Source organism: Lontra canadensis, unplaced genomic scaffold, assembly GCF_010015895.1.
Source record: "Lontra canadensis isolate GAN:19392208 unplaced genomic scaffold, GSC_riverotter_1.0 scaffold75, whole genome shotgun sequence".
NCBI classification, from domain to species: domain Eukaryota; kingdom Metazoa; phylum Chordata; class Mammalia; order Carnivora; family Mustelidae; genus Lontra; species Lontra canadensis.
The window spans coordinates 9,762,713-9,781,664 of record NW_022631069.1 but is presented as its reverse complement, the minus strand read 5'-3'; the positions used below and the strand labels follow the sequence as shown (position 1 = coordinate 9,781,664).

General features: G+C 48.1%; 1 protein-coding gene across 1 annotated transcript; it reads left to right on the top strand.

Annotated features, from left to right (window-relative positions):
• The first annotated feature begins 2,778 nt into the window (after positions 1–2,778).
• SYPL2 (synaptophysin like 2) lies at positions 2,779–15,664 on the top strand. The gene is made up of 6 exons (XM_032881543.1): positions 2,779–3,114; positions 3,278–3,352; positions 10,329–10,453; positions 11,540–11,741; positions 13,368–13,559; positions 15,115–15,664. Exons 1-6 carry the CDS (start codon positions 3,061–3,063, stop codon positions 15,259–15,261), a joined length of 795 nt encoding a protein of 264 aa, XP_032737434.1. The 5' UTR covers positions 2,779–3,060; the 3' UTR covers positions 15,262–15,664.
• The last annotated feature ends 3,288 nt before the right edge of the window (positions 15,665–18,952 follow it).

Below are 18,952 nucleotides of genomic sequence, written 5' to 3'. Positions count from 1 at the left end.
TCTCACTTCCGGGTATTTACCATAGAGATAAATACTTACATTCACTAAAAAATCTGTACATGAAGTTTGTGTCAGGTCTAGTCATAATAGCAAAAAAAGAAAAAGAAAAGAAAAGGAACTACCCAAATGTATTTTGGCAGTTGAATAGATACACAGTTATGGATCATATTTCATAATATGATGGACTACTACTCAGCAACAAAAAGGAGCAAACCACTGATAAGTACAACAATATAGATGAATCTCAAAAACTAGGCTGGGTGAAAAAAGCCAGACACAAAAGAGTACATAGTGCGTACTTCCCCTCATTTGCAATTCTAGAATAAAGCAAAATTAAATTATAATGACAGAGAGCAGATCAGTAATTGCTGGGGGATTGATTACAAAAGGGCAAGAATGAGTTATTTGGAATGATAGAAATATTCTATATCTGGCTCTTGGTGGTGGTTACATGGGTACAGACATTTATCAAAATTTAAAGGTGAAATGTTCGAGTCTTCTGTCCTAGCCCGCTAGCTTTTAGATATAGAGGAATGTTTATCAAACTGCTGGTAAAGACCCATTGTTAGTGAACCATTAAAGCAATCTAGTGTGACTTCTAGAGGCGCGTTTACTCTGAAACTAATGGTGGTGAAGCTTCAGGCTCCCTCACTTGCAAAGTCTTTCAAGTCCTGGTTACTAATTTTGTATTCATAATTGTATATTCTTTTTCTACAGGGGACCCCCAAATTATATAAATTTTAGGTAAATTTAGACAAAACCTAGATTGGCCTCCAGATGGCCAGATTTTTTTTTTTAATGAAATGTAATAGAAAATAATGAGAATGGTTTATGAAACATTTGTTTCATTTTATACAGTGGGTCATGACTTAAAAACTTGTTTTTTACCAGGGTTTGTGTTTAAGGAGGAAAAAAAGAAAGAAATTTGGAAATTCAGGACTGTGTGGCGACTATGGACATATGTATAAATTCAATGCAACTCTGCTTGTAAAAGTATATCTTTGGAAATCACCTTAATGCCCATCAATATGAGAATAATATAGTGGTATATGTATGTTGTGGAATTCTCTATAGTTAAAATGAAGGGACTAAAGGTACATACACCTGGCCAGATGACTCTTGTAAATCCACCACTGAGTATAAAAAAAAAATAAAAAAACAACAAACAAACCCACAAGTTAAAGAAGGTCACCTAAAGCCCAATATTTAGATAAAATTTAAAATCATGTGAAAAACAATAGTAAGTCTGGTGAATTTTAATTTATTGTTTGCAGATACAGTCATTCTACAGTACAAGTATTAAAATATGTATGAAGCTGATAAAAAAAATAGAGGATAGGATAGTGGTTACTTCTGGAGTGGAAGGAGAGAGGGAGGGAATGATATCAGAACACAGAGCTTTGTTTTTATATGCTTTTTTTGTTGTTGTTAAAGAATGGGTTTGAGGCAAAGAAGGAAAAGTGTTAAAATTTAGTAAGGCTACTTCGTAGATGTGTGGGATTTTTGCTGTATTATTCTGAATTTTCTGATGGTGTTCTATTCTGTATGCATATTGTTGTAAACATTAATAACAGTTCATATTTGTATAGTGTGGGCATTTACACATCACACCACTTAATCCTTATGCAGTAAGTAGGGCAGTTAATATTATTATTATTCCAATTCTACAGTTAAGGAGCTAAAACTGCAGAACAATTTGTTAAAAATTGGATTGGGAACTCTGTTGTTTCTTATTTCGTCCAGATTTGCATGGAAATACGCTGGAGAAGTTTCCTTCAAGTCCAGCCACGCCTTCCTACCCGAACCGTGGTAAGGCACTTACTCAATGGGGGATTGAATTGTCTTAATAATAGCTAAATGTTTGTTCCAAAAGTAGTCATTCTAAAGCATCAAAGGGGACCTCCAATAATGACTTCGTGAGGGGAAGGATACATACTTAGAAGTAAATTCTTCGGAGGCACAGGCAGGTTTTGTCCTGGCCGCCGCTCCCTGGCTCACTCAGTGACCTTGGACAAATCACTTAACCTTTCACTGTTTACAATAAAGTAAACCGAACGTGTAATATTCATGGCTGGCCACTCAGGGCTCCTGCCAAACACTTTTTTGAAAATTAGGGATCGATTTAAGGTCAATCATAACACAACAATGTCAACTTTTCATTGCAAATATTCTCCAAACCCCCTATTCCTCAAAGACTGTTCTCATTCCCATTTAAATGGTGACGTCTATTATAAAGGAAAATGAATTTATACTTTCTAAAGATTAATAATTGTTGTCACCAACTTATGAATATCTTTTGTTAAAAAGAAATTAAACCGACACCTAACTAAACGGAATAAAAAGTGAGCGATTTTTGTTCTATTGCCCTTCCCCTCTGCAGGGGCTCTCGGAGCTTTTTGAAAGCAAGCAGTTTGTTAACCGTAAGGTTCAGAACCTTGTATCAACGCTGATCATGCTTTATGAAAATGGTGTAGATTCTGGGTACTGTGGTGCGGAAGAAGAAAAAAACGGAGCAGAGCGGCCCCAAATCCAGGCCAAAGGGGAAAGATGAACTAGGAACCGCGGTGCGTCCAGGCTGGTTCCTACTTGGGCCGCGACTTGGAGCGGCGGCGGTATAGGGCTTGAGACTGGCCCCGGAGGCTTCTGACCAGGAACTTGTGCCCCCTCGCGGCCGAACTGTCCGCGGAGGCCACAGGTCCCTTTAAGGCGCCCTGCGGGCCAACCCTGGGCAGAGGGGGCGGGAGGAGGGTTAGCGAGCGCACGCCACGTGACTCGACTGCCAAGTGCGCTCGGGAGTTTGACAGAAGTTTGAATCGGACTCGGGGGCTTTCTGCAGCCGGAGGGGCAGAGCGGCGGTCCCGACCTCGGCGAGCGCCAGCTGCAGCGCCCCCGCCATCCGCCCCGCCAGTCTGGAGCCCCGGCCGCCGACGGCCGCCCGCTCTCCCGCACAGCTCGCTGTCCCCGCGGCCGATCAGCAGCCCCTCGTCCCACCGCGGTACCCGCAGCCTCCCGGCCAGGGAACCGAGCCCCGGCGCTGCGCCCCGGCCCCGCTCTGCCAGCATGTCTTCGACGGAGGGCTCGAGTCCGGCGGCGGACAAGTCGCCGCGCCAGCAGGTACTACCCGCGCGCCCCTGGGGCTGTCTTACCACCCCTTCTCCACCTGGGGGTCAGGCCGGACCCTTATTCCGCCCCCTCCCCCGAATGTGAGTGGGAAGAGGACCAGCGCTTTCCTGGGTTCCCCCACCGCCCTGACACTCCGCCGGCCCTGTCTCCGCAGGTGGACCGCCTGCTGGTGGGGTTGCGCTGGCGGCGGCTGGAGGAGCCGCTGGGCTTCATCAAAGTTCTCCAGTGGGTGAGTCGACGCTCTAGCTGCGGGCTATTTCGGGAGCCTGGACTGTGACGCTGACCCGAAGCAATGTGGCCGGAGTGGGGGGCGGGGAGGTGTTGCGGCCCGCCTTGACGGAAGGGTGGGTGGTGGCGACAGGTGGGCGGGGGAGGGGCGGGCTGGGGCTGCTTCTCCAGCACTTGGTGGCTGGAGAGCGAGGAGCGAGGCATGCGGAGTCCGGGATTCGGTCCTTCTATGTGCAAGGAGCCCTTGCCCAGGGCGCTCACATTTCACCCGGGCGAGAGAACCCGGGTGTAACCTTTCCAGAACTCTGATCCTGCACATACCACTCCTCGGTGGCGGGAGGGGGGAGGAGGACAAGGAGGACGAGGAAAGCTCCGGAGGGCAGAGGAGAGGAGGGGTGCGATGGAAACCATCCAGCCCCCAAACCCACCGGGACCTGGCTGATCTTGAAGGTGGGCTCCAGGGACAGGGTCCTGGCTGGCAATTGTCCTGCTGAGGTCACTAGAGTGATCTGGGTTCTTGTGACTGTGTGAAAGTGTGAATGAATGAATGAAGCCTGGGGCTCTAAGATTAAATAAAAGAAAAAATATTAAGACAATAAAAATCACACTGTGGCCAAAATGTGGCTTGTAGAAGAAGATAAAACATTGAGTAGGGAAGCTGGGGCTCTGGGTTTTAGACGTGGACCTGCCTTTTCCAGCTTTGTGACCTTGGGCAAGTCACTTTGGACCTCAGTTTCCAACATTAGTTAACTGTTGATCACACCATCCACAGGGTCTTCTTCTGTTCTAAATGGGTCGGTATGCCAGAATATTGCCCTTCATTAGGCTCACCCCGTGACCTTGAAGAAATCACTTGCCCATAGCCTCAGTTTCCTCTGTAATGGTTGACGGGAAATATATTTCCTTACCTCACTGATACTTTGAGATATTAGTATATTCTCTGTCCTTAGCAGTGCCCAAGGTTTCCTGGGTGTAAGTTAGGCATGGGGGCAGGTGTAGTCACTCTTTCAAATCATGAAAACTTGTTGGCAGCATTTAGTGCACTATAACAGAGGAGATTTAAGTTAGACAATCTACACACCAAATGGTGTGTGAATAGCTTAATTAATGTGCTTCCAGCACAGAATTCAGCTAACGAATAAGTTACCATTAAGACTGAGGAGGATTGAGTTCTAGAGGGCTTTTTAACTCACGGGAGACAAGAGTGAGCACCGTGTCACCGATTCCTGAATCATCGTTTGGATGGGAATTATCAGACCTGGAATTCAGGGGCAATAGTGCATTTGGGGTTATCTCCAGATATCCGAGACCTTGACTGGGGCTATAGGCCAAGCAAGGAGCTCCTGAGTGCAAACTCTGAGACCTGGTGGGGACTTTCCACCCTCCCTACTGCCTCAAGAGCTGTTGGATAGACTGCTGACTGAGCAATTTCACACCCCCCCCCCCAACTTCCCTGTTCAGATCCACCACTTGAATACCAGTGGTGGCCATATAAGAATGTTATTAAGGCTCTGCCATCCAGAACTAGGGAGCCATTATGAGGAGCAGAACCTGAAATGTAAGAGTACAATTTTATCATTAAACTAGACAAATAGATCTAGGGGAAATTTGAGAAAGACTGTCAAGGGACAAGGGAAACAATGAGGTTATTAGACCATGGAATCATCCTTTGGGGGGGGGATTCTGAAATCCTTCCATCTTCAATCCTTCTATCATTTTCTCAGTGCCACCCCCCTCCCCACCCACCAATACCACGTATCTATAAAGGCTGCACAAAGCAATGCCTAGGAAAATATCCAGTCTCCTCCCAGGATAAGCACTGATCCCTAAGAGTTAAGACCCATTTGACTTTTATGATCTTCAGCTTCTTAGAGAGGGTGATGCCTATCTCTCATAGTGCTAAATCTGGGGCCCCAGGGCTAGACTCTGAACTCAGCCTTCGTGGGAAGGACAGCATCAAAGGGAGACATGATTTGCTTTTACTTCCATCCCGGCAGCCTGAATTCAGAGCGTGAGTTTCACTGGCCCTGAATCTCTGTAGGATGAGCTCCTGTAAACGAGCACAGGAACCAGTACCAGAAATGACAGTGAAGATGTCCTTTGGGATTCTTACTCATTTCCTGCTTGGGGGGCTCAGATGCTCCCGAGCTGGAAAAGGAAAAAAAGAACACACAGCTCTTGAATTTATACTAATGATGCTTGAAAACTTTTGTTGTCATTGTTATCCAAAAGTAATTTTGCTGGAATCCTGGTAAGAAGAAAACAATGTTAGGCTTTATTAGTCAGGAGCTTGGCTTAGAGTGTCTTTTTTTTTTTTAATTCAGAAATTCATCTCACCTCAATTCCAATTCTGGAGTCTCACTAAGTCTTTACAAAGCTAGCAAAATAACATGGGTCTAGACCAATTATTAAAGAACTGTTTTCCTAAAAAAAGGGCAGATTTTGAGATTGATGGGCTTTGGTTTAAATTGAGTCTCCTCTGCTTTCTAGCCATAGAATCTAGGGTACCTAGGGTAAGTAACGAAATCTTACTGGGCCTTCGTTTCGTATTTTTTCTTTTAAAGATTTTATTTATTTAACAGAGAGAGAGACCACAAGTTGGCAGAGAGGCAGGCAGAGACAGAGAGGGGGAAGCAGGTTCCCTGCTGAGGAGAGAGCCTGATGTGGGGCTCGATCCCAGAACCCTGAGATCATGACCTGAGCCGAAGGCAGAGGCTTAACCCACTGAGCCACCCAGGTGCCCCTCGTTTCATATTTGTAAGTGAGGGTACGATCTATCTTATGGGTTCACTGGAGGATTATAGGAGGTGATTTCTGTAAAGCATCCAAGCATTCAGTCCAAGCAGCCCAGGAGTTATTCAGTGAGTGTTGGTTCCCCTTCCTCCCGCTCCTAAACCTCCCCTCGCCCCTAAATTTCTTCTTTATGCAGTCTGTCAGCTAGACTTGTCCTTTGGTTAGATTACTCAAATGTCACTGCCAAATCCTGACTTTGAGGGTAAGGCACAAAAGAATCTACTGAATTACTCAGTCACTGTTCCTATAGTAAGTCATATTATTATCAACTGGGTGTACCCCTAATCAGTAATTCACGTTTGAGGTGCCAAAACCACTTGCTTGGCTCTGGGTGACTCTGTAATGAAAATAAACTATTTCAGTTGGTGTGGGGAATGCTAAAGAATCCCGTCAGATTCCATAAAACCAATGAGATGACTGTAGAGGTAGGAGTAGGGGAAGAACTTGTCTTCCTTGTGCCCTGCACTAACTGGGGATGGGAGTGTTCTCAAAGGATCATCACCATCAAGCAAGTTGGCACCAAACTGGCGAGGTTATTCTGACACCTTTCCCAAAGAGAAGCAGAGACAGGAGGAGGAGGGTGTGGAGAGCAGCGTATGACCATAGTGTCCCCAGCAATACAGGACCAGGAGATGGAAGGCTGGTTGGCATCAGAACTTAAGAGATTCCTCCCTCCCCCGCAACCCATCCCCAGCTCAGGTACTCCATTTCTCCTTGGTTCCTGTTCTTTTTGAGCAGTTTGCTTAACTCAAATCCTCCTGTTTGGTGACATGGATGGTTTCAGTTCTTTTCTGCTCTTCCCTGTGCCTCAGTCTCCTGGCACATTTAGGGAAGAAGGCAGATCTGGTGACAAAAGGTCGAGGGGGCCAGGTCAGGGTGTCTTTCTCTGCTCCTGCATCCCAAGTACAGAGCTACTCCCTGCCTCCTTATAATCTTTGCTGAACATAAGAGACGTCTCTCTCTCTCTCTCTTTTTTAGCCTTAATAACTTTGTGATGCAGAATTTTATTTTGTTTGAACATGACACTTTTTTCCTTGTCATGAACTTGAAAGAGAAGGTACCAGGTCTTATTCATCTTTGTGTCACCAGCACTTGGCACATAGGGGATGGTCAGTAACTGTTGATTAATGAATGAATGAAGTAGAAAGAGCACTGGACAGGGAATCAGGAGATTTGAATTCCAGGGTTGGCTCTCACAATGGCTAAATAGGACCTTGGAAGAGTCACTTGATCTTTTGGGACTTTAATTTCCAACTCTGTGAAATGAGACCATTGGGCTTAATAATCTCTGAGATTTTTTTTAAATAAAGATTTTATTTATTTATTGGCCAGAGAGAGAGCAAGCATGTGCAAGAGAGCACAAGCAGGGGAAAAAGGAGTAGAGGGAAAAGCAAGCTCCCCACTGGGCAAGGATCCTGACATGGGGCTCAATCCCAGGACCCTGGGATTATGACCTGAGCTGAAGGCAGCTGCTTACCCAACTGAGCCACCCAGGCACCCCCATCTGAGATCTTTTTTGCTCTGCTGTCCTGTGAACCTGTGAGGTTCCCCTCAAATTTTTCCCTTTGTCCACTTACCTAGCAAACTACATTTTCTGGCATCATATGGCTGTGTGATGTTCAGATTTAATTATATATTCTGATTGATAAAGAGCTGTGTAAGGTGGCTAGGGATTCCCAACTTTCAGAGAATCAGAAGAGAAGAGAATACAGCTAGTACTAAAACTCTTGTGGTATATTTCACTCTTGGAGGAATCACAAAACAGGGTCAGGATTTTCAGAACTTCAAGGTTATCATCTAGCTATAGCAGAACTTTGGACAATGACGGTGAAGTTCTATGGTCTGTGTTGTCCAGTATGGTACCTGCTAGCCCCATGTGGCTATTAAAATGTTGCTCTTGGAATGTGGCTAGTGTGATGGAGCATCTGAATTTTTAACTTTGTTTAATTTTAATGAGTTTGAATGTAAATAGCCACACTCAGCTACTACTGGCTACCGTGGTGGATAAAGCAGCCCTAGAGCACAAGTTCCACAAAGACAGAGATTTTTCTCTTATGTTCACTACTAAATGATAGTGCCTAGAACAGTGCCTGGTACACAGTAGGTGCTCAATAAGTATCATCTTTTTGTAGATGTGCCTGTCAAGGAAGTGCTGGTGAAGAGAAGGCTCCGCAACTGACCATTCATTGCCCAAAGTTAGGAATACCTATTTTCGTAGGGGACCTAGATAGAGCTAACTGCCGATGGGTAAAAATATATCCAACTGTGCTCCCCTTCCTAGAATGGGACACTCTAATTGTGTGTCCACTTCTGAGGGCCAGAAGCTAAGAGGAATAAAGAAACCCGTAAGAGGCTCACAGAGCTGACAAAAATTCGGGAATTCCTGTGGGGAAGAGCTAGAGAGGCGCCATTGTTGCGCCAGTGGAGGCTGGGGTCTATATGGGGCAATGAGGCCGAGGCTTTGGGTAACTTCTCTTCAGCTCTGTCAACAGGAGCCAACAGGGCTCCACTTCAGCCTCTGTAAATTAAGCCAGATGAGGTTATTCAGGTCCTGGAGAGAGTGACGCTCTCTCCTTTCCTGATGTTTTTTAAAAATGGAGACAATTCTCATTTGTCTGAACTAAACCTCCTGGAAACAGAGAGGTCTTCACTGTGACCTTTAGAGAGGGGTCAATGGCTCCAGCACGGAGAAGCTCTGCCAGGCTGGGCGATGCGAGGTGGGGCAGTGGCGCCGGGCACTACCCAGGGGCAGAGCACAGCTGCTGGCCAGCGCAGCCAAGAGCACACTGACAGCATTACCCTCATCCTGTGAGAGCAGGGCCTCTCGACTGCCCGCTCCAAACCCCTCCTTGAACAGATGAGAAAAAGACTCAGAGAGCGGAGCGCTTTATTACAGTTCGCCCAGCTACTGAGTGACTGGACCCGGGCTAGAACCCAGATTTCCTAACTCCTAACCCAGGCCTTTTCTCACTCCACAACACTCGGAAGCATTAGGAAAATCACGTGCACACAGCTCTATTCTAAATGCTGAGTGCAAGCCTGGGACATAGATGAGCTGTCTTCTAAGTGCTTAATGTCCAAGACACCAAGACACGGAGAAACACACAGAAAACGATCATTAGCAAAATAAGCTTTGTGCTTACTCAGAATGATTCCATCATGTACAAGCCTGTACGAGGTAAGTGCAGAGGAGATGGGGCCTGGACCAACGATGTGGGACATTTAGAGAGTCCAGCTTCTCGCTTCCTTTTCTAACCAGTGTGTTTTCCCAGAAAGAAATTTGAAAACCATAGGGTAAGGAAATTTCATCTCACTCAAGACAGAAGGTTTAGTAAAATGTGATGAAAAGTGGAGAGGAAAACAATTCAAGTGATCTGAAATGCCCCTGGTTCTTAACACTGAGTGATGGCAGCATCAACAGATTACAAAGGGAAACACCACTGGGGAGTGAGTGGAGGCTGATAAGGCAAGTGGAAGGTACTTTCCTCTGGGCTTGAGCCAGGACGGTCAGCAGAGACGTGGCCAGCACTCTGGCTGTGAGGAAAAGAACCTCTGGGGGAGGAGGAGTTAGGCTGGCAGAGCGTGGGACAGCTCCCTGCCTAGTTCCCCTCTGAAGGCTTGGCAGAAGTTGTCCCTTCTAGCTATACCTCCAGTGAGGCAGGAAGCCACTGGAAGGTAGTAACACAGTGACAAGATTCAATGACAGCTCCAAAGGAGAAACGGAAAGAATTCCAACACATGCCTGATCCCAGGTGGCACAGAGGAATCTATTTCTAGGGTGTCTCTCCCCTAGGGAGGAAATTCAGGTCCTGCTTTATGCTAGACGTTTCCAAAAGCCTGAATAGCTCTGAGTTTGTCATCATCTTAAGGAGGTTACCTGTCACATCCAGTGAGGAGATGTGGAAACTATCCATTTGTTCTCTCTACATCTCCCTTCTGGACACCACTCCAAATTAACCTCATTCATTGGGCTATTTGGTCTGGCACTCAGGTGCAGTGAGCACAGCAACCTGAGGTGGGAAGGCCAAGGGAAGCCATGAGTCCCTTCCTAGGAGGGACTTGATTAAAGGAAATCCTTCCCTCCCTGTAACCACACCTGCTGAGAGTCAGAAGGTGGTTCTGAGGAGATATTCCTTGGCCAGCTGAGGCCTTCTGACTCTCAAAGGGCCTTCCCTCTCCCTCAGCTTTTTGCTATTTTCGCCTTCGGGTCCTGCGGCTCCTACAGCGGGGAGACAGGAGCAACAGTTCGCTGCAACAACGAAGCCAAGGATGTGAGCTCCATCATTGTTTTGTTCGGCTATCCCTTCAGGTGAGCAGGAATTGATTCTGACCCCACACAGCCTCCCTCGCTGGTTTAACAGGACCTGCTTGGTCTCTTTCTCCTCCAGAAGCCTAACGAACGACCTTCTATTGAACCACGCCAGGTTCAAATAGAACTACAAAACTTGGGTCCTTCCCACCCTTTAGGAATTTCAGACACACTAACCATAGAAAAATATCAGGGAAACTCAGATAGGTCATTGTTATAATAACATTCTAGTCCATAGATAACCAAGAGCAGGGAACAAGAGTTCCTACAGAAAGAACTCATGCAGTTTGGGATGGAGGCTAATTGCGCAGGTCTCTCTAACTTTCAGCAACCTTCTCCTTGCCTTGAAGGTTAGGGAGCTTGTTAGTACCTAGATCCAAAAAGTTGATGTGGGGTGCTCACCTAGTACCCTAGAATCCAAGGAGATATACCTTGCCCAGAAGGTAGAAAAGAAGACTCTTTCCTGGCTATTTAAGAGCCTATGGAGGGGAGTCCCAACTGCTCAGAAGAGAACTGGGGACAGGGCTTTCCTTCTCAGAAATTTTTAGTACCAATTGTCAAGTTAGGTTAACTGTCTCTCATATATAAAAGGGTGTTTGTTTGTTTGTTTTTTCCCCTGTCCTTTTTGGTCCCATATAGTCTCATGGGGGAGGGGTGCTAAATAAGGCCTGAGAATGGGTAAGTCCAACCCTAACCTGGCCACTGTGGACCTGTACTCTCCCAGGGGCAAAATGAAGATGATCTCCCTGGTGGTTTGGCTACCAGAAATAGATGGCACTGTATATATATTGTGGTTGTGACCTAAAGGGCCCTGAAGACACTTGGAAATACACGGTCTCTGTATCTGGGCAAAGGGGTGGGTAGCAGCTGAATGGGAGGTAGAGTTGGACAGATTTCTGGGGATGTTCCTGTCTTGATTGCAAGGTTGCCTCTAGAAACATTCCTCCCCCCAGACCCCCTTCCTTGGCTCTGTAAGAGTCCCAGGGCAAGAAGCAGCCCATGATGACTCCCAGCTCGGGCTGGTCCCCTGCCTCCTCAGGGAGAGGATTGCCCCGAGCTCAGGATGGCACCCCCTGCCCCCTGCAGGTTGAACCGGGTCCAGTATGAGATGCCCCTCTGTGATGATGACTCCACCTCCAAGACCATGCACCTGATGGGGGATTTCTCTGCTCCTGCCGAGTTCTTTGTGACCCTGGGCATCTTCTCCTTCTTCTACACCATGGCTGCGCTAGTCCTCTATCTGCGCTTCCACAACCTCTACACAGAGAACAAGCGCTTCCCACTGGTGGTGAGTGCACATCGGCCAGAAGGGATGGGGTGGAGAAACTGAGTAGATACGCCTTCTGGGACTGATGTCACATTGAGGAGGGAGGACACCCCTGTGTGGAACCTGAGGGTCTCCCTGCCAGCTCTTCGCTGTTCATCCCCTTCAGGTTCTGTGACTCCCACAGCTCTGAGGACTCTGCGTCTACCAAGCCCCCATCACTTGCTGTGCTCACAGATGGCATAATAGCATCAAGAAGTGCACCCCGGAGCCAGACTACCTGGGTTCAGATTCCAGGACAGTCCTTTACTAGATGTGTGCTCTTGGACAAGTCACTTCTACTGAGTTTTCTCAATATAAAATAAGGATAAAAGAATACCTATCTCATAGCGTGTGGGCGGGTTAAGTGAAAATGCATGTACTGTGGAAAGAGCCTAGATGTCCATCAACAGATGAATGGATAAAGAAGATATGGTATATATACACAATGGAATACTATGCAGCCATCAAAACCCTGAAATCCTGCCATTTGCAATGACATGGATGGAACTAGAGCGGATTATGCTAAGTGAAATAAGTCAATCGGAGAAAGACAATTATCATATGCTTTCTCTGATATGAGGAATTTAAGAGGCAGGGTGAGAGGTCATGGGGGGTAGGGAGGGAAAAAATGAAACAAGATGGGACCGGGGAGGGAGAGAAACCATAAGAGACTCTTATTTTATTTTATTTTTAAATATTTTATTTATTTATCTGACAGACAGAGATCACAAGTAGGCAGAGAGGCAGGCAGAGGGAGAGGAAGAAGCAGGCTCCCTGCTGAGCAGAGAGCCTGATTCGGGGCTTGATCCCAGGACCCTGGGACCATGACCTGAGCTGAAAGCAGAGGCCTTAACCCACTGAGCCACCCAGGCGCCCAACCATAAGAGACTTTTGATCCCAGGAAACAAACTGAGGGTTGCTAGGGGGTGGGAGGGGAGGGATAGGGTGGCTGGGTTTTGGAGATTGGGGAGGGTATGTGCTATTGTGAGTGCTGTGAATTGTGTAAGACTAATGATTCACAGACCTGTACCCCTGAAGCAGGTAGTACATTATATGTTAATTTAAAAAACTCTAAAAAAATTAAAAAATTAAAAAAAAAGGAACATGCGTATAAATATCTGGTATCTAGTTAGCTTCAGTGAGTGTTAGCCATCATTAACATTCTCCCGCCTCTACCATTTCCCTATCCCAGGCATGCAAGTTGAAGGGGTAACTTAGAGGATCCCCTTTGTCTCCTGCAGTCTGCTCTCTACCACCAGCTGTAGCTGAGCAGTGGTGATCGAAGAAAAGGCTTGAAGTCGAGAGTGGGGGTTTAGGCCACCTGGGTTTGGGGGTGGCAGTGACCAGCAGGTGCCTTGATACATTGTTGCCTGAACTCAGTTCTGAGGGACTGGGCAGGGGTAGCCCTGGGTGGCAGCATTCCTTGGGTGGCAGTGAACAAATTCCTTAAGATGACTTGGGCTCCCTGAGGCTCCAGATGTTGGGTAGGACGGCAAGAGGTAGCTGTCCTAGCACCGCAGGATCCCGGTGCCTTATAGCCAGAGGAAGAGAAGCAGACAATCAGGGGGGCCTTTCTGAGTACATTTCCCGTCCCTCTACTCCTCCCAGGACTTCTGTGTGACTGTCTCCTTCACCTTCTTCTGGCTGGTAGCTGCGGCCGCCTGGGGCAAGGGCTTGACGGACATCAAGGGGGCCACGCGGCCATCCAGCCTGACCGCAGCCATGTCTGTGTGCCACGGAGAGGAAGCAGTGTGCAGTGCTGGGGCCACGCCCTCGATGGGACTGGCCAACATCTCTGTGGTGAGACCTGCAGCCGCTGAAGGGGTCTAGGGGAGGCAGTGTTATCCCAGATACCCAGGCTTGTCCCAGCTAGCAGGTTCTGAGAGGAGCAGAGGGGTGTCTCTCCAGCTGGTATCCCCTGAAACTGGAGCGGGTGACTCCGGCACCTAAGGATGGCTACTGGCCTCTGGATGACCCCGAGAGGCCATTTTCTTTTTTGCGGGGGGGTAGCGCAAGAGCCACTTAGCCTCCTGTTCTTTCCTCCTTTTGTATTCTGCCCTCCTATCTCCCTTCTCCCCACATCCAGGCATGCTCCCACCCCTCCTGCCTCTTGACAATGTGTGTGTGTGTGTGTGTGTGTGCATGTGTGCACATGTGCATGCAAGCATGTGAAGGGACGCACAGGCTATGGTGGGGCTCAAGACTGGGAGCACACCCAGAGTGAGAGAAAGGGGTTCACTGTCACTCAGGTCTCCGGGCAGGAAAGGGGCTTTTGGCAGGGGTGGGTCCAGCTGGTGCACACTGGTTTGGCCATCCTGGTTGTTAGAATGCGGAAATCTTTCCATATCAGTTGGCACATAGCTGAGGCTTTGAGCTTTTCAGATGCCCCTTGTTACCTTAGCCCTGCCCTGAAAATGGCCTGGAACTCCCCAAGGCCCAGACACTGAAGGGGTTTCATCGCTGGCATACCAGGGAGCCTTCTAGACCTTACTGGAACCCTGCTGATAGGTTTTAGCCCCCAACATTTTATTGTAAAAAATTTCACACATACAGTAAAGTTGAAAGACTTTTACAATGAACACCTACACACTCGTCACCTAAACTGTATGATTAACTTTTTCCTAGACATGCTTTATCACGTATCTATCTGCCCCTCTTTATCCATCAAACCACTGTATTCTTTTGTTTTTTAGATTTTATTTTTTAATTTATTTGACAGAGAGGGGGAGATCACAAGTAGGCAGAGAGGCAGGCAGAGAGAGAGGGGGAAGCAGGCTCCCCCCTGAGCAGAGAGCCCGATGTGGGGCTCCATCCCAGGACCCTGAGATCATGACCTGAGCTGAAGGCAGAGGATTAACCCACTGAACCACTCAGGCGCCCCAAACCACCGTATTTTTAATGCATTTCAAAGTTAATTGTGGACATCAGTACGCTCCCCTCCCCCAGTACTTCCTGCTGATAGGTTTTTAAGTATTTTTGAATAAATGTTTGAATACAGCCGTGGCTGGGTCCCTGGCCCCAGGAAAGGAGCACCTTGGACAGCTCTGGTCACACCCACCCTCGGAAAAGGCACTCAGGACCCTGCTGTGGAAAGCGCCTTGCTCTGCTTTGCGTGATGCTTTGCTCCAGGGGCCAGAGTCTCCCAGCGATCAAGCTACAACTCAGGTGCAGTGAGAGACTTTGGCCCGACAACCGCTAGTGGGAATCAGCACTGAACCTGCCTCTACATCCAGTTCTCTGTATTTTAGTCTTCCCAGCCTTCTGCCTTCTCCCCCACCCACCCCAGGGACTCCCTCTCCCTGTTCCCACAATGCCCTCCTTACCACTCTCACAAACTCCCCTGGTGTTTTTGCAGCTCTTCGGCTTCATCAACTTTTTCCTGTGGGCTGGGAACTGTTGGTTTGTGTTCAAGGAGACCCCATGGCACGGGCAGGGCCAGGACCAGGGCCAGGGCCCTAGCCAGGAGAGCGCAGCGGAGCAGGGAGCAGTGGAGAAGCAGTAAGCAGCCCCTACCTGGCTACTCCCGAACAGGACAGCACCTCTTCAACCACCTCCGGCTTCCAGGACCTCCCTCTTCTTCCTTCTCCAACTCTCCTCCCCAATCATTCTGGGCTCTGAGCTTTGAGACGACGCTAATGGATGGGCAGGCATCAGCTGTCAGAAACCCGGGCAGCCCTCCCAGTGGCTTCCTATCTGGCTTCTGGCTGGAGCCTCGGATGGCAGGAGCTCCATGCTTCTTGTCTATTGCCTGAAACCCAGCATCTTACTTGGGGTCTTACTCGTACCCTTGCAGCCTCTGAGAAGGAGCATCTACTGCAAGGGGCTGGAGAGAGAGTCCTGAGACTGGTTCCTAGCAGCCACTTCTATCAACCTGTTGGCTTCAATAAAAGTGGGGGGAGGGGAAATTGGCTGGCAACCTTTTTCCTGGTCCCTTGCATGAAGGGCCCACCAGTGGTTCAGGAACTCCCTCCCCCCCCAGTGGCTGTCATCTAAGCGTTGTGTCTCCCCAATCACCAGTCAGCCCCAACTCTCTGACTTTTCCCTCTGGCCTCTGCTCACCCACACAGCCTACGGCGTGGGAAGCCAGGAGGCCAACTAGCCTAGGAAAAAGCTCTGTAGAGGGTCCTGATGAGGCCTGGACTTAGTGGGGAGCAGAAATATTGCAACTGGGTTGCAACTTCAAGACACTGAAGCCAGGACACTTGCTGGGGAAGCATTTCTTCTGTTCCCTCTGTCCTCCCAACCCTCCAGGCTGGGGCATTTTCTACCAAAACTACACTTGTACTTGCCCTAGAAATCTGACCTTCCTTCCTGTCCTCCTTCTTGGGCTTAGTCCCACATATGGGACACAAGATGAGGGGTCTAGGAACATCTCCATTTCAGTCCTCCCTGCCTCCAACCTCTCTGTCCATCTCCCTTCCCCAGCCTCTTGGGTCTGAGGCATTCAAGATCCTTTTCCATGTCTGTCTAGGCCTTCCTTTCATTCCTGTGGGTCCAGATAGGGACTTTGGAAGGGTCCAAAGGACCATCTTGAGGCTAAGTTGCCCAGAGCCCCAGGACATGGATGGATGAGCCCATTTCTTCCTCATTTCCCCCCCAACCCACAATTCCTTCTCTGGCCTCTTTTTCATACTTCCCTATCTCACCTTTACAAAAGGACATGCCCTCTTGGTTTGCCCTCATTTCCTCCTCTGCTTCCTCATTTCTCCCAGGCTCTATCCCTTCCCACCAGAACCCTGTCCAGGGCAGGCCAATGCTATTGGTGCTTCTTCACTTCGGGACCCAGTTCCATATTTGTCTTTGATATGTCTCCTCTTTCTGACACCTCCTTCAGTCCTTCTCTGGACCCCAGGGCCTAAGAGTCAATGCTGACTGGGAAAGGGACATTATTTCCTACCCAACTCGAAGCATTTCTGTCAGCCCTGGCCATACGGCTCCTCAGAGAAGGATGAAGAAAGAAGAATCCAGCCATTTTCCAATCCGGTGCCAGTTAGCCCACTTATCATCCCAAAGGTGAATGTGCCCTGTGCAAATTTCTCCTCAGGACTGAGACAACCCTTCCAACCTTCTCACCTCCCTAAACACCATCCATAGTAATGTGCGCATGACTGGGGTACCCAGAAGACAGGATATTTGACTTTGGGCTCTCACTTCTTCTTTGGGTCAGAGTTTCTGCACTTGACAGGGGGAGTGTGAAACTTATATCCTCAAATGCTCCAGAACCTTTCAGTGAAAGAATTATATTTTCTGTTTCGTTTGTTTTTAGATTTTGGGGAAGGGATTTGAGGAGGGAAGAGAGGAGTTGGGGATGAGTGCTCTAAGTCTGAACCTCTCTCTGTCCTGAGCTGTCCCCATGGTTACTCTAGGAAGAGGGGGAACAGTTTTCCTGCAGCTCCAGAGAAACAGAGAACAAAGAGGTGACGATTTTTCTTTAAGCTGGCCCCTGTGAGGGTCTGTGAGCAGCTTCTACTGGAACTTTGTTTGGATTCTGTGTATATATTTATAATTTATTTGAAATGTGATGGATAAAATGTTCTCATTTGGGGGCTGAAGTTAGCAGCTGGCCCTCGAGCTAGGGGAAGGGGGTTGGGGTGGGTATGAACTTCTGCCAAGGACTCCTAGCCCAGAACTCTCAGGAAGCTCTTTCTCCTTCTCAAGAGCTGGCTTGTTCTCTTCCAGAAGGGCCTTGATTTTGGCTATGGCCTTGCTTTCCATGACCTAAGAGGAAAGCCTACTTCACCTCATTACCTCCAGAGGGCTGGGCTAGGCAAGAGCTGAGGGCAGATCTGTTCTTGTAGGATTCATGCCCCTCCGACCAGGGCTGGCACCACTGCTTTGCCTAGTGGGGCCTGGGGTAGGAGACTGTGTCTGGTTTCTCCAGATTGTAGGAGGCCAACAGGCAGGGAACTCACCCTCCGCCCTACTAAACTCTGACACTGCCAGGGTGCACACGAAGGACATTTTCAGAATTTTGAGTTCCCTCCACTATCATGATCATAGGTCTCCTACTTCTGGGATTGAAGATCGGGGCTGGGTGGGGGGAGAATGTTGCATGTTGTTTTCTGGTGCTTGTTATTACACATTTAAATAAACAGTGCTTCAAAACATTTGCTATGACAGAGCTAAGACTAGAGCCCTTCCAGGGATTTTTATTCTCTTCCTCTCATTGCTTTACATTCTTGGACAAATATCAGCATTTCCGCCAAAACATCATTCCACTTGCACCCCAAGCAATAGAGTCTGCATTTTCTCTTTTGATAGCACCAATTAGTCCAAAGTAACTGAGACTCTTTACCAAATTTGAGCAAACTCAAAAGGCAAGAGATAGTAGTTTCCACTATGCTGTTTTCATCTGCTCTCCTAAGCGTCCTGTCAGGAGGTGAGAGCCATATGTCTTGCCCTTTTAACAATAAAGGTTCTTCCTGAACAAACTTGCACCTCTATCCCCCTTCGGACAAGTGACTTCCAGAAAAACGCACTTGGACACGATGTCACAATTTCAACAAGATCCTGTTCGCCGCTCCCCATCCCTGCCCAGGGATCATCTGTAGTTCTCAGCTTAAGAATCACTGCCCTCAGAGATTATTTTTGCAGTGCTTAAACCTTCCCTGGGTGAAGATGAGAAGAAAGTCTGAGGTCTTGAAGTCACACCCTCCAATTTGATTTCCTCTACCTGAAGGAATAAATATGGGCTGAGCTGTGAGGTTTGAAGAGGGAAAAGAGAACTAGTCTCTCTTTTCTGATATGATGGGGGGAGGCTTTTGTCTTTTGATTGTGGGAGGGTGGGAAGAACTGTTATCAGCTGAGAAGAAGAAAGAGGATGATTAAGGTATTTTCCAGGCCTTAGCAAAGAAAATGACAGATCTAATGAGAAATCTCCCTATGCTGAGGCTCTGGTAGCAGCCCTTATAGCAGAGAAAATATTCATTAGAAAAAGAAGCCAAAGTGATGGATGGAGTCAGGGTCCAGCCAGGGTTTGGGAAGAGGCGGTACAGGGTATTGATCGCAGTTCTCAGGAGAAGAGAAGGATCAGCAGAGATGCTGCAAACACCAGCAGCCTGGGGGCCACCCCAGTTCCGGGGCTGGCTCTGGCTCGGAGATAGCCTTCTGTCATCCTGACAGGTGATCTTGATCAGCTCATCTACGTCCTCCCAAACCCAGACAACGCCACTCCAACCCTCTACCCTGCATCA

Coding starts and splice junctions, on each gene's coding strand:
- SYPL2 (XM_032881543.1), top strand. CDS start 3,061: ATGTCTTCGACGGAGGGCTCGAGTCCGGCGGCGGACAAGTCGCCGCGC. Junction 10,454..11,539: donor TTGTTCGGCTATCCCTTCAG/GTGAGCAGGAAT, acceptor TGCCCCCTGCAG/GTTGAACCGGGTCCAGTATG. Junction 11,742..13,367: donor ACAAGCGCTTCCCACTGGTG/GTGAGTGCACAT, acceptor TACTCCTCCCAG/GACTTCTGTGTGACTGTCTC.